At 34.8% G+C, this 18,497-nt stretch overlaps 2 protein-coding genes across 2 annotated transcripts; one reads left to right on the top strand and one right to left on the bottom strand.

Annotated features, from left to right (window-relative positions):
* Positions 1 to 2,178: 2,178 nt before the first annotated feature.
* Positions 2,179 to 17,785, bottom strand: LOC128674475 (uncharacterized). Its single transcript, XM_053752997.1, is given in 29 exon segments — positions 2,179 to 2,284; positions 2,774 to 2,887; positions 2,964 to 3,156; positions 3,442 to 3,587; positions 3,590 to 3,964; positions 3,967 to 4,200; positions 4,392 to 4,590; positions 5,202 to 5,267; positions 5,270 to 5,393; positions 5,518 to 5,569; positions 5,572 to 5,946; positions 5,949 to 5,997; positions 6,241 to 6,531; positions 6,658 to 6,770; positions 9,052 to 9,165; positions 9,375 to 9,567; positions 9,681 to 10,020; positions 11,966 to 12,290; positions 12,534 to 12,732; positions 12,954 to 13,137; positions 13,444 to 13,934; positions 14,212 to 14,502; positions 14,769 to 15,062; positions 15,227 to 15,351; positions 15,443 to 15,545; positions 15,633 to 15,856; positions 15,941 to 16,311; positions 17,206 to 17,366; positions 17,637 to 17,785. Coding segments are annotated over 29 exon segments (5,907 nt in total). The 5' UTR covers positions 17,727 to 17,785; the 3' UTR covers positions 2,179 to 2,213.
* Positions 10,149 to 11,977, top strand: LOC128674332 (glucose-fructose oxidoreductase domain-containing protein 1-like). The gene has a single exon (XM_053752827.2). It carries the CDS (start codon positions 10,290 to 10,292, stop codon positions 11,493 to 11,495), a length of 1,206 nt encoding a protein of 401 aa, XP_053608802.1. The 5' UTR covers positions 10,149 to 10,289; the 3' UTR covers positions 11,496 to 11,977.
* Positions 17,786 to 18,497: the final 712 nt, after the last annotated feature.

Raw genomic sequence — 18,497 nt, 5'->3', positions numbered from 1 at the left:
ATAAAAAATATACACCTTCCTCAGGAATCTCACTATCTATTGGTGAAAACCGCATGAAAATTCATGCAGTCGTTTTTAAGGTTAGCACGAACAGACATACAGACGCGGCTAAAATGTAAGGGAGGATGGATGGTTTTTATACAAATGATGCAAAACACATTTTGTATAAATGAAATTAGTGGTAAATAAATGCATATGGATTAATAAATATTATGAATTATATGAAGATTCATAGCTACTGTTATAGGTACATAAAGTCCGTACTACGTAAGAAGTTCCGCAGACGCGGCGCTACTGTCGCTGAAAACAACAACGCGGCCTACCTGTTATTGATAGTTCCTCATATTGCCACGGGACTCTTTCCCGGCACGGTCTCTGCAATAGGTAGCTACTTCTCGTACTTGAAATACCAAAATATATTTCAGTATGTTAATACTAACATTACCTAATTATACCTTTAATACTTATTTTTAATATTTGGTAATATTGAATGCCGGAATATTACATACCTACTGACTGAAATCTTACATTTTAAACGAAGCAATGTAGCATGGTTCCGATCATTGCAAGGAGGATAGCTCATTGGCATTATAAATTGTTTGTTAATTACCTTGTTTGTTAATTGTTTGGGAAATCCCTTTTGTTAGGAATAGGTACTTAAGTACCTATTCCTAACAAAAGGGATTTCCCTAAATCAATATACAGATGTAGGTAATCGTTGGCTTTAAATTTCTAATGCATTAGTACTATTTGAAACAGACAGAAAAAATATAAGTAAGTATACTTATAGGTACTTACTTATTTAGATTTTTTTGCGACTAGATAGCTTTTGCGTAAGAATGAATTGAAACGGGATGTAACTAATTGTTTGATTTGATTGAATTTTGTGTGCGAACTCTTTTTCACACTATTTTTAACCCCCGACGCAAAAAAGGGTTTGTCATAAGTTTGACCGCTATAAGTGTGTTAGTCTGGTACGTGGCATAATCGTAGCTCATCGACGGGTGAACCGATTTGGATGCGTTTTTTTTAATTTGATAGCTAAAGAAAAACTTGTAGCGATATGAATATTGAAACCAGGTTTTTTTAATTTGTCAGACCTAATGTAACTTATGTCAGACCATTATGACTCTAAAGATTTGGGTCTTCTGGGGAAGATTCTAAGTACTACGAATCAAGTAACGTAATGAAGCTAATCATGTCAGTCTATAAAAAAAATGGTATTACGAAATTTGCCAATCTCACGTACGGTATCATAGCAATTAAGCTAGTTATCTAGTTCAATTACAGGAACTCGTCAATTAGTTCATCAGATAACAACAATCGATTCGATCATGATAGAGTATTCGTATAGAGCAATAAAGGTAGGTACTAACTAAAAAGGAAAAAAAACTCTATCAAAATCAAAATCAAAATCAAAATCAAAATCAAATCATTTATTCAGAAATTAGGCCTTCACAGGCACTTTTTCACGTCATAATCTAAATTAAATGATGTTTACCAAAGCTACAAACTACTAGCATTTCGGAACGACCACTGCTGAGAAGAAATGCCGAAAGAAACTCATTCAAACAGTGTTGGTCCCTATTATGCCAGAAGGGCTTACCATTTTTTATATATAAATTTATGTATAATTTTTTATCAGTAATATAACATTAAGTACATAATAAAGTACATGGTCAAAAGGTATACTGAAACATATTATGATTGTGATCAAGTGCTGATGAAAGGAAAATATATATATACTTATATATATATGTATAATTAACCAAACAAAAAAAAAACTTTTAATAAAAGATCGAGCTGACCAGTTCCCCCGGCAGCACCCGTTCACGAGTTGACGCGTGAGTCAGTCTAAACTTAAAGGCCAAATAATATTAAAGTTAATAATACCACTAATATCTTATGCCGTCCTATCCCACTGTGACTATAATTATTATGTCTTCACTTCAAATAGCTGGGCCAATTTTTATGATATTTCGTATTGAGGTAGCTGATAAGTACACATAGGGTTTTTATCCCGACAATACGCGATTTCCAAAGTATGTAGGGGTTGTTCAAAAGTCTGATAGTCTATGGCGTTTTACAAAGTAGATGGCTATGGCTACTGTGCATAAAATTTAAAGGTATTTTATAATTACAACGAATGAAAACCGCAGGTAAATAAATTCATAAATTTGACACAACAAAGTTATTATTTTTGATCAATTTTTTCATTCGAACAAGAATTCTTCAAGTCGGGCTTCAGATTTCAGAACGTTCTGCGCCAATGTAAAGGGTCCATCTGAAATAGTTTAAAAGTTTAAAAATGATTATCACATCGTCATCTTAGTCAACGGAACTCTTTAGTACATTGTTCACTAATAAAAAGTAGTAAGAGAAAATCACAGATTCTAACGAGGGTGTATGTTATGACCCCAGATATAACCACACAACACGACCATATACATCTACAGTCAATTAATTATCTCTGTGTGACCCAAAGGTTGTCGATCATAATACCTAATAATATAGTTGTATCTGGCGCAAAAAAATTGTAAATAAATAAATCCGATTTTATTATGTTCTGTGTTATAGTGAATGGACCATCTCAAAAAAAATAAGGAAAACATTCAAATACCCGGATGGATTAAGTATAAATAAACTAAGTTTCCTTTGAAATGCAGTAACTTAAGTAAAGATAGTTATTAACTTTAAAACAAATATAAATTACAGATATAAAAAATGTATAAAATGATGCTTCATGTAAAACAACATTTATTTTGGAATCCACCTGCTTCAAACCACTGAGTCCTAGGAATGCCGGAGTCCTCTCGAGACGCAGCTATGGCCTCTCTCAGTGCGAAGGCCACGGAGACAGCTAAGCAGATAGGAGGTTCCGTTACAGCTGCAGAAGTATATAGACAAGGGTGGCATTAGCAGAAAAAAAATAATTAAATTCAAACAGTTGAAACTAATTTTACCTTTAGTCCCAAGTACTCCAAGAGGGTTGTAAGAATCTTTCCGTAGAGTTACTCTGAAATCAATCGGTATGTCTTTGGCAAGTGGGACGTGGTAGTACCAAGTGCGATCAGTTAAGATCTCTCCAGTATTTTCATCATATATTATTTCTTCATGAGTCCAGTAACCAAGACCCATTATGAATGCGCCATCGATCTGTAAAACGTAGACATATTTTTAACCGACTTCCAAAAAGGAAGTTATATTTTCGTATGTGTGTATACTATAATATTATAAATGCGAAAGCCTGTCTGTCTGTTCCGCTTTCACGGTTAAACCGCTGGATCGATTTTGATGAAATTTGGTATATATGTATTGACCGTTACAACATACGCTACATTTTTTTTTCAAAAATCAACTACCAATTGACTACTATGGGTGTGAAATTTTGTGTAATTGTTTCAAATGCAGTAAATAAAATAAAGTTATAGTTTCCCTTACCTGCCCGACATCAAGTTTAGGATTGATACCGGTCCCAACGTCTTCTACTATGTCAACTCTTAGAACTTCATGTTCTCCGGTCAAGATGTCCAGTTCCACTTCAGTGACTGCTGCACCGGACACTCTATAAAACTGCTGATCATTGTGACTCGGTAACTAGTTTGCAAATTAATGCCTCGTTGGTAAGCGGTCCTTATAATGAGTTCCCACGTTGCATCTGTGAGTGACTCTCTTACAATCGCGAGACGATCTAGAAGTAACTGACAACATTTGATAGCACCAAAGCAGGCTGATTGAGTTGATCTACTACCCGCGACTGTGATGCTATTTGGAGTACTGAATGCGTCAGGCGGTTTGACCTGAACTTTGTCAACTGAAATATTTAAAGTATACGCTACAACCTGAGCTATCATGGTATTTGCTCCTTGTCCTATTTCAATAACACCCGTTTTAACATCTACTGTACCGTCACCTTGGTAAACGGTTAGTATGACATGGTAGTCGACAAAAAGTGTTATTGGTAGCTCATGAAGGCTACTCGTAGACCTCGTTTCTTCCACCGGTGGGACTTGTTAAAGCTATTAACTTCCTCCCTGCGTCTGTAGTACTCGCTATCTCTTAGAACTTGTTGGATCACATCCATAGTATCAGTCAAAGTTCTGTTTAAATTATTTAGTCGAACCTCGACTGGATCTCGCCCAACTTCATAGGAAATTCTTTCTAATATGTGTTCTGTCATAGTCACGCCTTCCAGTGAACCTTAAAGGTGCAATGCTTGATTAATCAATAAATTACTAACTACTTATACATTTAAACTATACATTTGCCCTCGACTATAACAAAAACATAGATGTTCAAAAAGAATCTCAAATCTATCAAAGATATCCTTTTTAATTAGATTTATGTATTACTCTAGTACTTATGGCTTGAGGAGAGAAATACCTATGTACCTGGGGCTCTGGCATAAACATTAGATGCTGTATCGGTTAAGGCATTGAATATTTTGGTCTGCCATCTTAAATTGTCATAACAGCTCTTCAGAGCCGGTGGAACAAGCAGAATAGCTAAATCCGATCCGAGTGTCCATCCAGCATCGTCATATAAATGGACTTCTAAATATTGTATCTCACCAGAATCATTTACACCAATCTTCAAAATCGTACATATTAAATACACGAACGTCAATTTTATAATAACATTATTGCGTCTTCTATTCTTGTGGCTACAGTTTTTGATTTAGAAATACATCATATGATTTTAGAATACGTAAGGATTATTCATGTGATTAAAAACATTTGAAAAAATAATTTGACATTTATGTTACCTATTTTTTATTTCTAAATTTTTTTTTTTCACTTCTTAGGGTGAGTTACACCGGCAAATTAGACGTTAATTTTAACTAGGCCACAGCGCTGTCGTTAAGACAAAATGGTATACTTTATTACAATAAGATTATTTTTCAAGTCTTACGCCCGTAAAGATTGACATTACGAGTAGATAAGCCGCCAAGTAAGCTCCAAAGTAAAATACTGGTCTTATCAGCTTATAAGAGGCCAGTAATTTAATTGGCCAAGATAAATAGACGCGAAATAGATCTACGAAATCTACGAATATACGAATGCTTTGAGTATAAAATTGTTGTCGTTTATCTCGGAAATAAATAGTATACACTACTATAATACTATTTTGGTATATTTTCTACTATGTTGTATGCTCTTTAGTTTGAAAATATATTTATTATTATTTATATTGTAACTCACTTCATAATCAATTGTACATGGTAGTCGCTTTCCAACAATTCTCATGTTGGCCTGCATGACGAAACGAAGACGAAAAAACGACACAGTCTGTTTGTCAAATAAGTAACTAAGGCACATGCAGTTGACACATAATTCGCCCTCGAATTTTTAATGCCAAAAGCACCACCGCAGCGTGGTGCAACCAAATTGATCCTGTAAGGTTGTAAATTAATTTATCAAATATTTATTATATAAATATTTGTATTGATAGTATACGAAATGGACACTTTTAAGAAGGACTGCTTTAAAAGTATTACTTTGACTCCAGTGGACTCACCTGTTTTGTTCCACATTTAATACTTCAGACACAGCGACGTGCACAGAGTCTGTGTCGCGTAGTACACGTCCAGTCCATCGTCATTGGGTCTAGTCACATAGGATAGCGTTTCCATGGTGAAATGATATTGGTGATAAATGCTGTGAGAACCTTTAATAACCCTTTGCACGTTTACACCTCGATCTCTTGCAGGAATTACTTGAATAAGTTGAATACGACTAGGGTCACGTTCCTTCAAATCATTTATTCTTAAAATAGGCTTTCTTTTGTTAACTTTATATTTAACTTGCACGAGCAGAGCTGCTCTGTTAGCTAGTTTTTCTGTTTCGGCTACTATGACGCCTATGGGCTGATCATAGTATGATATTTCTTTTTCAACGAACATAATTTCAGGTATAACTTGAGTAGTTACTTTCGGTGATAAGAATTACTACCAGGAATATTTTTTGCAGAGAAGAATGCCACGACACCAGGAATTTTCTGTAAATTTTGATAAACTTGTAACCTAGATCATAAGATTTTTATAAGATACATCTTTTCAAACATCTTATCTCTAACTAAAAACCGATTTTTTCACATAGAAAGTTCTACGAGCCTTATGTCCAGTTTATTTGTATGTTTGATCGATAGTCATAAAATAAGTAATGAAAATAATTCAAAATAAAAACAGGTGATCAAGGCTGGAGAAAAAAGGCAAAGTAATTACTTAATATAACGTCTTACCAATGCTGGAGATAGATCGATGCTTTCGAGCTCACCCGTGCAAATGTCAGAAGTGACAAAAGCACAGAACACTTCCCTCGGTTGTGTCACCAGGTCATTCACGTATTTAATCTCCCCTGCACATTGTATCAAAGCCTCACGTTTTGTAATGGGCTCCGTGACCGGCCATATTGTTGGGTTTGTATCATATATTTGAGATCCTTTAGATAAAGGTCTGGTTTTTCTAAAATCTCTGGCACCAGATCGATAAAACGGTTTTAACTGAGATTGCGGAATTAGATTTAATAGGCCCTTGAAAATAAACAATAGCTTTGTTGAAATATAATTAAATTAATTATATTTAATAATACAATATACCTTAATTCAATACAATATACCTTAATTTAATACAATATACCTTAATTTAATACAATGTACCTTATAAAAAAGTCCTAAAGCGCACTTTCTTCTGTATTCAGCTTTCATTTCACCAGCAATCTCTTCAACGATCAGTTCATCATCAGAAAAATGTGTAGAAGAGAACATCGTCTCTATTACATATTTCTATATTTTCTTTGTTTTTTCATTATAATCAAAATTAAGTACGTTTCTGACGGGTATTTGAGCTACTAAATCGAGGTGTTCACAAAGGTTTTCCAAGTACGAAAAGTCTTCATTCTCCTTAGAGATTTTCCCAAATAGTTCCATTAAGTCAGTCAAGGCAGTACCAGCACCGATGCATAAGTTTTGGTCGACGTAGTACTAGGTATTTTATTGAAGTTTTTTTTACAATATATTTCGTATATCCGTCACTTTTATTTATAAGTGTAGTGTCCTTTTAATTCTTGTACTGAATGTATTCAAAGAAAACTCTTGGAAAGGAGGAAATGGGCACAACTCCTAAATTAAATTAATCAATAAAAGACCAAATACGGTAGTTCAGTAAATAAATAATTACCTCTTCCGCTATTACCACTTACAAGCATGTAAGAATTTAAAAATACACCTTCAGTTTTTAAAAATAAATAAATATATTAAGACAAATCACACAGATTGAGCTAGCCCCAAAGTAAGTTCCAGACTTGTGTTATGGGATACTAGTTCAACAATACTATATTTTATAACAAATACATATATAGATAAACATCCAAGAAAAAGATCATTTTCCATCATGACCCGACCGATCAAACCCGGGACCTCTCGGTTCAGAGACAAGCACATTATCACTGCGCCATCGAGGTAGACTCCTGTGCCTACACTGAGGTAGGTCGTCGAAGTAGGAGCATCCTTAAAGAAATCGTTCGTGAGGTAGCACACATAAACGGTAGGAATATCCGTTATTTATGAGAAATCTTCTATAAAGATAAAGATGTAATGAATGTAGAGAGATTTTAAGCATCTTACTAAGCGGAAATAAGGGTTCTTGTGCGTATTCAACCCTGGAAATAAAATATGAAGGAGTTACGTGGTAATAACATCGTAAATTAAATTTTATTAGGTGCTTACGTTTTAAAGGTTACCAAATGTCTAGATGATCGATGCCTATAACTGTCGGACTTTTGATCACAAAATTACATATATATATAATAATATAGCAGTCCTCTGCCGCGTCTGTCTGTTCTTGATAAACTCAAAAACTTCTGCACGGATTTTAAAGCGGTTTTCACCAATATAGATAGTGTGATTTCTGAGAAAGGTTTAGGCTATAATTTATTATGTTTTATCCAAGCGAAGGGCCGCTATTAGTCTATAAGTAATAGGGCATTACGTACCTATAAATGTACGCAATGCGAAGATACTATAGTATCTGCTTTTTCCTAGGTCACGAGACCCAGTATGAAACATTGCAAAGGATTGCGAAGAAAACTATCATTCAAATGTAATAAAAATATTTTTATTAATATATTCATGCACTATACTAATATAATGTTACTATATTAAATTTACCTACGTTTGACAAATTATTTATTGATTGAAGAAACACATTTAAAAATATATATTGATAAAATTCATTATATTTTCATCTTCCACTTCTTATTGAAATAAGAATTCTTTAAGACGAACTTCTGACTTCAGTACGTTCTGCGCTATTGTGAACGGACCATCTGAAAAAAAGGTTTTTTTTAATTTATTAAAATGCAAAGTATTGAGATCAACTTTTCGCTATTGGTGTACTTACGAGCATTAATGCCAATTAACAAATTTTACTATCTATTCTGAAAATAATTTAATGACAACATTTAAATAAATAATTTCAATAAATATAATTTAAACTAGAATATTAACAATTAGATAGAACAATTAATAAATAAATATCTACAAACAGGTATAACTGGGAAAACTGGAGTAGACTGACAAGCAGTACCGACCCCACGTGAAAGGGATAAGTAGGCGGATGATGATAACAAACAAGTGTTTCATAATACTGAAATTATTCTGTCTACAAAATTTTTGATTTAGTTTTAAGCTCAGTTTCGCTTAAGCGCAGAACAGACTTGCGCGAATCGTGGGACGATAGCTTCACACCTAGGTACGCGTTGCACTTCGCCCTATGCCACAGTGAAAGCGGTGCCCTTAAAATGTGTTTGGTCAATGGTATATAAAGCCAACAATGGTAAATAGGGTATCGTATCCACATTCTCAAAAAAATATTTCCATGTGGAAAAAACGTCACAATAGGGAGTTAATTAAGATTTTAGATTATGGTAAAATTAGTGCCCTGGAACAGCTGTTTTCATTCATCTGTTTAATATTGGTAGGCAAAAATATTACTGCTAAAATATTATTATTTTGTAAAATGCTTTTAAATAGTGTATTAAGAGTGTAATTCACCAGCTTGGAACCACTGTGTCCTGGGTATGCCGGAATCCTCGCGGGAGGCTACTATGGCCTCTCTGAGTGCAAATGCTACGGAGATAGCCAAGCAGATCGGAGGCTCTGACACTCCTGCAATTAGAGGAAGACGAAAAGTGGTCCAGCATTTTAATGACTGTAACATAACTGTAATGCTCCAAATATTATTTGTAGTTTTTGGCACACTTTGGAACTTTATGGCATAAAATTGCAAGATTTATGTACAAAATGGCTTAACGCCTTAAAACATTTTCTACTAGTATATCTAACATTGAAATGTGTAATTTAGATGTATACCCAACCTTTACTGCCAAGAACTCCGAGAGGGTTGTAAGAATTTCTGCGCAGAGACACTCTGAAATCAATCGGTATATCTTTGGCGAGCGGGACGTGGTAGTACCACGTCCGGTCCGTCAGGATCTCACCAGTCTTGTCATCATATATTATTTCCTCATGAGTCCAATATCCGAGGCCCATTATGAATGCTCCCTCAATCTGAAATATGTCGTCGATTTGTAACTCACTATAATATATTATGTATTATACTTAAAATTAGAATTTTCCAATAATAAGTAAGTATAATTCTCCGATTTATAATGATATCTCACCTGCCCGATATCAAGTTTAGGATTAATACCGGTTCCAACGTCTTCTACTATATCAACTCTTAGAACTTCATGTTCTCCAGTCAATATGTCCAGTTCCACTTCAGTGACTGCAGCACCGGACACTCTATAAAACTGCTGATCATTGTTTGTGACTCGATAGTTGGTTTGCAAATTAATACCTCGCTGGTAAGCAGTCCTTATTAAGAGTTCCCAGGATGGATCCGAAAGTGATTCTCTTATAATGGCGAGGCGATCTAAGAGTATCTGACAACATTTAATGGCACCAAAACAAGCTGACTGAGTGGACCTACTACCTCCAACACTTGCGCTATTAGGAGTACTGAATACGTCAGGCGGTTTGACTCTAATTTTATTAATAGAAATGTTTAAAGTATATGCAACGACCTGAGCAATCATGGTATTTGTTCCTTGCCCTAATTCAATAACAGCAGTTTTAATATCCCATAATTGGAGGTTTTTTCTCAATATATACATACACTTATAATAATTTATTGCTCTGTTTGAATGTTGTTCTCTAATGACAGTATATGAAACTTGCAATTAAATTGGGGGTCTTACTACTTTATGCAGCGAAAATTTTATTAAAATATGTTGCCAGGCATTGGCGTCTTTGGTACAGGCGCTATAGCCAAAGTATTGGTGCCATTTCTTAGAGAAAAAGGATTTTCCGTTGAAGCGATATGGGGAGTAACCTTGCAAGAAGCTGAAGCAGCAGCAAAGGAGTTGAAGATCCCATTTTTCACTAATAAAATAGATGATGTTCTTCTGAAGAAAAATGTCAATCTTGTGTTTATTGTGTGCGCACCAAATTTACACGCCCAAATATCTGTGAAAGCTCTTGGCATAGGAAAACATGTAGTTTGTGATAAACCTGCAGGACTTTGCCAGGCTGAAGCTCTGAAAATGGTACGAGCGGCTCAGTATTATCCCACTTTGATATCTATAATAAATCATTCCCTCAGATTCTTGCCAGCTTTCAGTCATATGAGGAAAAGTATACAAGAAGGATATCTAGGTGATCCAGAAGAGTTGACCTTAATAGATGTGAGAGTACAAATGGGACCATTACTGGGCGAAAGTTATAATTGGTTATGTGATGACACAATGGGAGGTGGGTCACTCACTTTGGTTGGTAGCCATGTAATCGACTTGGTATCATATCTCACAGGTCAAAAAGTTGTAAAAGTCCATGGTGTATTGAGAACATTTGTTGAAGAGACTTCAAAAGTAAATGGTATTAGAAAAATAACTGCACCAGACTTTTGTACATTTCAATTACAAATGGACAAGGGGTTGTTAGTGACTGCCACAGTGAGCAACCATTTGCCTGGGCCTTGTTTCAACCAAGAAATCTATGTGTGCAGCAAAAGAGGTTACATGGTAGTAAGAGGAGGAGACTTGCATGGGAAACTGCACAAAACTCATTCAAAAACGAATTTAGAAGATGAAGGGAAAAGACCTCATGACAAAGAAGAAGTTATTTATGTAGATGTTGAAGATTTAAGTTGCGCTTCTAGTGTGGTGCCAAAACCATATGTGAAAGGACTTTGTAAAATGATAAGCGCGCTAAAAGAGGCTTTTTTACCTGTGAAAGAGCAAATGGACTGGGTGAAGGAGCCTGTGAGGGCTGCGGCTACTTTTGAAGATGGGCAGAGAGTCCAGGCCACCATGGAAGCATTACGTCAGTCGAATGAGGATGGATGTTGGATCACAGTACAACTGTTGACAGAGCCACCAGATCCAAACCCAGCTTTGTCAGCTGCAGTGAGACGTACAGCCATATCTTTGCAATAGTTATATGTAAATTACATTGAAATGCCATTTGTATGTACCTTTTTATTTTTTAAAGTTACAAATCCCTATTCATTTAAAGTCAGTATTGTGATTAATTAGTTGTTTTAGATTTTTTTACAAATACATATTTAATAATAGATTAAAATTAAGTACTAGTAATTCTGCTTCAAATGAAAAGTATTTTTTTATATGTACCTAGTTATTTATATTTTATTTATTATTCTATGTATAGGCAAAATAATTTTCATTATGATTGTACATTTGAATTAAATATGCACTGAATACTTTAAATTTTAATAAATATCAGTATGTATTTAATGAGATTGTGAAATGAGAAAACAATGGAGCTAGCAGATAAGAAAAGAAATCAAAGTTTTGATTGATATTTAGATAAGGCATATTTTACTGCTTAAGATCTTGCATAAGGTTGTGAGAATCATACATTTACAAAATTGTAATTTTAAAGGCACCATTTAAGATCGATGTTAATATCGACTGTACCATCGCCCTGATAAACTGACAGTATGACATGGTAGTCTACGACAAGATTAATTGGGTAGCTCATGAAGGCTACTCGTAGACCTCGTTTCTTCCACCGGTGGGACTTGTTGAAACTAGTAACTTCCTCCCTGCGTCTGTAGTACTCGCTGTCTCTCAGAACTTGTTGGGCGACGTCCATGGCATCTGTCATAGTTCTATTGAAATTATTCAGTCGAACATCGACTGGATCTAGACCAAGTTCGTATGATATTCTTTCTAATATTTGTTCAATCATTGCCGTACCTTCGAGTCCACCTGTTTGAAAAATGACAGGCTATTCGTTATATTATAGTACGTGAGTTTTGTATTTCATAGTAAGCAATTTATTTTTTCTCTAAATGCTTCTTTCATACTACTTATTACTTTATTTGCTCAAAAATATATAACATATTATATATTGTTATGTCGAATGCAATCAGAAATACTCATGTCACGAAATGTAATGACACGAAACTTCGTATCGGGCCCATTTACTACTACGTTTATCACAGATCTCACCTGGTGCTCTGGCATAAGCGTTTGAGGCAGTATCAGTGAAGACATTAAATAATTTCGATTGCCATCTAAGGTTGTTGTAACAGCTTTTCAGAGATGATGCAACAAGAAGAATGCCTAAATCTGATCCAAGTGTAAAACCATTATCATCAAATAAATTAACTTCTAAATACTGAATTTCACCGGAATTATTCACACCAATCTGTCAATAAATTAATATAAAATTAAGATCATATTTAAGTACGATCAAGGCTAATGACAAAAAGAAATCAGCATTTCATGGAGAATAGTGCTGCTTACGTGCTTGATTTCAAATCAATTTTACATGAACTACGTATTGAATATTTCGTATATCTTTACCTATGATAGGTATTTCCAGTGTCTTAAAATAATAAAATTTCCATTGTTTTTAGCAAAGTTTACCTCATAATCTGTTGTACAGGGAAGTCGCTTCCCAATGACTCTCATGTTGGACTGTATGGACATCACAAACCGACATGGTCGGTTGGTCAAATAAGTCACCATGGCACACACAGTTGACACATAATTCGGTCGCGAAATCTTAATACCGTAGGCACCTCCACAACGTGGTGCAACTAAATTAATTCTGCAAGCAAAATCATTATTTGTTTTTAGGTAACCTAGACCAAGATTTATTATCATAGGTACGACGTGAATTTCCGTTTTAGTAAGTACCTATTCTATATATATATTTAAATTAGAGTATTCTTATACAAATCACAGCCGAAACTATAAAATTAAAAAAATATATATCAAACCCCAACCCTAGTATGAGAGTCCAGAAATACTCCATACAGTATTTATTATTTACAAAGACATGTTAGCTTTCACAAACACATTAATTTTTACAACAGAAGTAGTAACTTTTACAAAGAGTAGTATCTTGCACTACCTGTTTTGTTCCACATTCAATACTTCAGACACAGCGACATGCACGGAGTCCAACCACTGCGTCGCGGAGTACACGTCCAGTCCATCGTCATTGGGTCTGGTCACACAGGACAACGTTTCCATGGTGAAATGATATTGGTGATAAATACTGTGAGAACCTTTAATAACCCTTTGCACATTTAGACCTCGATCTCTTGCAGGAACCACTTGAAAGAGTTGAACACGACTAGGATCACGTTCTTGTAAATCTTTTATTTTCAATATTGGTTTTCTTTTATCAACTTTGTATTTAACCTGTACAAGTAGGGCTGCTCTGTTTGCTAACTTTTCTGTTTCTGCTACTATAACGCCTATCGGTTGATCATAGTATGATATTTCCTTTTCGACGAAAATTATTTCTGGCATCATTTGGGCAGTCACTTTCGGTGACAAGAAATTATTATTTCCGGGGATATCTTTTGCGGAGAAAAATGCAACAACGCCGGGTATTTTCTGTAAATTTTGGCTGATATAAATTTTATGAATGAAGAACTAGTATAATATTATTTGAGAAATGTAGAACAGCCAGTGCATTTTTTATCTACAGTTTAAAAAATAATCTACAATGTTCATGCATTGTCGTCCAAAGTAAACGTATGTGTACAAATTTTTTGCTACATTGGTTGAAGATATCTCAAAGGCTTCAAAATTTAGCTGCAAGATTCCACCCGAGACATAATTACATTGCAAGTTAAAGCTGATGTTAAATGAAATCATGTGAAAGACAAACCAGTGCAGCTGTTGGGTCAATGCTTTCGAGCTCACCCGTGCAAATGTCAGAAGTGACAAAAGCACAGAACACTTCCTTCGGTTGTGTCACCAGGTCATTCACGTATTTGATTTCTCCTGCACATTGTATCAAACCTTCTCGTTTCGGTATAGGTTCCGTTACCGGCCATACTATTGGATTCGTATCATAGACCTGTGATCCTTTTGATAGAGGCCGAGTTTTCCGAAAATCTCTGGCACCTGAACGGTACCAAGGTCTTAACTGAGATTGTGGGATAAGATTCAACAGACCCTAAAACGAAACATTTCAATCTTTGTTCTAGTAATGAAGCTATTTACTATTTAATTTAAATAAAGTATAGAATTACACGATGCGTTGCATTGCTGCGCGTAACCTGCTACATAAAACTAATCTATAAATATTATATGACAATATCCATATTTCCATAATATATTAATACTAATATTATACAATATTTATAATGTAAGAATAAATTTAATATATAATAAGAAAATCTTAAAAGAATCTTTCCTGAAGCCGCGACGGGTCATTAGTACCTTATAAAAAAGTCCTAGTGCACACTTTCTTCTATACTCAGCCTTCATTTCACCAGCAATCTCTTCAACAATAAGTTCGTCATCTAACACCTTAAGGGCTTCTTGTAGTACATCGTTAGTAAATATTTTCTTCTTTACCAGAAACTCCTCAGTTTTCGTTGCGTGAACAAATTTTCCAGACAAACCTCCAATAACTATCCTCGCAGACAGAACCATGTCTTTGTCATGTTTGTCGAATTCGTACAGAAATGCGGCATTTACTTGCGCGTGAGCATTTTGAGCACGAGGCATTATCTGTAGCATTATAAGATATAAATACGAAGAAAAATTTATTGAAAACTATGTAAACAAAGTTAAGATTTGTTTGAATGCTTTCATTCACATGGTGTTGGTTCTTAGCACAGAAATACAATATTATTCAAATTTCTATGGTTTTTTATAATTTAAATATCACTAACCTTAAACGAAACAAATTCATGGTTCGGTCCATAAGGAGGAATTTTTATTTGATTGATTACTTTCCCAGTCATGTCTAGTGATAAGAAATCAAGTAGATTTACCTCTTTGCTATTATGTTCATCAACTGAAATAATAAACCGAGTTTACATTAGTATTGCTTTTATTTTCTTTAGTATTTTAAAACTATTTTTGAACTATGGAAAATATTCACATACCTATTGTTAAAATAGTACCTATTGTCTCTAGTAATAAAAAAATATCGGACGAAAATGTATTCTGCCTATGTTTCACCATCAGGTTACCAGCGATGCTCCCAATCTGACATAAATATAGTTATTCAGTATTATTAGGTTTCACTTCTATATAAAATAATTCAACATTCATTATTTTGTCAAGTATACGTACGTTTCTCACGGGTATATGAGCTACCAAGTCAAGATGTTCACAAAGCTTTTCCAAGTAAGCAAAATCTTCGTTCTCCTTCGAAATTTTTCCAAACAAATCCATCAATTCTGTCAAAGTAGTGCCAGCACCGATGCATAAATTTTGGTCGACATAGTACCCTTTCATTTCTTGTATTTCACTTATATCAATTAGAACTCGTGGAAACGAGAAAATGGGCACAGCTCCTATAAATAAAAGTAATAAAATTATTATGTTTAGTAAAACATAAAGCATTTTTAATTGATAGATAAAGAGCATGTAACATTTACCTCTTCCAGTATTTCCATTAACAAGCATGTAAGAATCAACGCCTTCAGTTTTTAGCACCTGAAAAATTTGCTCAACTCGATGAACTCTGTACCAAGTGCGATCATCTTTCAAGTGTATCTTTTTGATGGTATCATCAACATCTTCCTTCTTGATCAAACACCACGTCTTATCGCAAGATTCACTACAACTTTTCTTACTGTTGCAGAGCTTTAGATCTTCAATATCCGGTAGTTCTGGTTTTGGCGAATCCTTTGCGAAAGATTTGAATGCATCAAGAATTGGCCTGTAGCCAGTGCATCGGCATGTGTTGCTACCTAATGAATTTTCAATTTCATGTTCCGTCAAATTGTAGTTCGTTGATTCAAGCAAACTGAAATATTTACATATTATTCAAAAAATAAATTAATATTTTTTTTCGTAAATTTGTTAAGGCATACATAGGCTAAGAATACTAGATACGATAGTGTATTTTTAATATGATAAGTAAATTGTTATTTATACACATTATTATCGGATATCGTGATATATTTTTATGTTAGAAATTATTTTATTGATATTTTTATTTTTATTTATTTCACTATGGATTCATAGTGAATATTAAGTAGTAACAATGTTCTTAAGACTATGTTAGTAACTTATTTAAATGACTCTGGGTCCAGTGTTTGAGTATGGGCCCGTCCACCTTGCCAGCAATAACAGAGAGAAAGCTGCTGAGGCTAGCATCCACTCTCCGCATCAGAGAGGCTACCCTCTTCTACACTATGGCTTGGAAGGTTATACACCCGCGCCTCTGCAAACATTCCCGATGCGAACCAGTGTTTTGGTAACCCTAATAGCGCCCTCAGCCCGTTATATATTGGACACGCAAGGCGCTGTGTGCCTTCTGTGTATAATTGACCCATAGACCGTAAGTGTAATATACCCTGTTTAAAAATTTATAAAAAAATATAAATTCACATATTTTCAATTCAATTATTGATAGTTGTTATGAAACTTGGTACCGCCATACCACCCAAGGGTCCGTCAATATATAACTTAGTGGGAGTTATTTAACCACCTAGTTTTCTCTACAGCTGAAAACTTTTCTCTGTTAACTCTACTTATACTATCAAAAAAGTCAGAAAGTTTCCAAAATAAGTATTTCGGAAGTTAGCGAATACGGGATCCAGGCTTGATTAGTTATAGCTACAGGTTACTAGTTATAGCTACAGGGGACAGCTGGTGAATTTCAATGGTGCATATGGTACATACGCGATTGTATTACCTGTACATGCTCATGACCCACCCGGGCGAGCAGTACCCGCACTGGGAGCCGTCATGTTCAGCCAGAGTCTTCTGGACCGGGTGGTAGCCTCGACCGCGGTCGCCGATACCTTCTATGGTCGTGATTTCCCAGTTTTCGCATGAAGTTATTGAAACGAGACACTAGAATACAATGCGACATTCAAATAGTTTTCTCATTAAATGGGTTTTTCTGTCTATAAGAGAATGGTCGCAAACACTTCATAGTCCAAAAAAAAAACATAAATGTTGAAAAAGATGTATATGGCAAATAAAGAAATTTAAATTTGAATAAAACAATTTGAGGGAATTAAAAAAGAAAATGGTGGAAAGTATGAACTTTCTCGATCTCCTCAATGTGTCCTTCATTTGATCTATATACTGCACATGTATATATGGCACAAAAAGGCTCACAGAGTTGACGGAGAAGGAGCGCAGATGGCCCGCGTGGTCCTTGGCGCGCACATTGACGATGCAGGCGCCGCAGCCCCCCTCCTTGCACATGTACTTGGTGCCGCGCAGATTCAGCGTCTCGCGCAAGTAGTCGTTTAGGGACACGTCTGAGTCCACCTCATGGCCCACTTGAATAGTATATTTTTATTTATTAACTTTAAGCATTTTTGATATCAAATGGAAATCCGAATGTAATGAAACTGAAATTTACTGAAACACGTAAAATCTTAAAATCAATTTATAAAATGAAATATATTCAACCTTGTTCTCATTAATTGCTAATTGCTCAGTAATTGCTACATCTTCTGCCTCCACCTCGTTCAAAATCAAATTTTCACCTCGCATTCCCTCTTTCACTGTTCCCTTTTTATATAATAAACTTTAATATGTTTAAAGTTTATTATATAAAAAGGAAACAAATTACACTTAAACAAATTACTCCTGAAAACCGTTTGTCTCTAATTATCTTTTAACTCTAAACTAAGACGATAATGAAAACTGCTCATTATTCAATAACTTAAGTACTAGTAAAAAAAGAGAGTATTATTTTACTAGTACCTACTCTGTATTTAACTTCTATGTCCTTCTCACGCTTATTTATTTATATGTATGAACACTATGTGTAAATTGTAATTACATTATGTACCTAATACTGGAGCACTGTAACACGGGCTTCGCCTTTATCAGTCTCCATCAATCGGTGATGGTAACATTAATTAAACTGCTCAAAAATTGTACTTCTTATGTAACTAACTGAAAAATTCATTACTTTATTTACTAATTCTACAAACCGACTTGGGGCAAAAATACTTTTTTGGATGT

Source organism: Plodia interpunctella, chromosome 12, assembly GCF_027563975.2.
Source record: "Plodia interpunctella isolate USDA-ARS_2022_Savannah chromosome 12, ilPloInte3.2, whole genome shotgun sequence".
In the NCBI taxonomy this organism is placed as follows: Eukaryota; Metazoa; Arthropoda; class Insecta; order Lepidoptera; family Pyralidae; genus Plodia; species Plodia interpunctella.
This window is presented reverse-complemented; position numbering and strand designations above follow the sequence as displayed.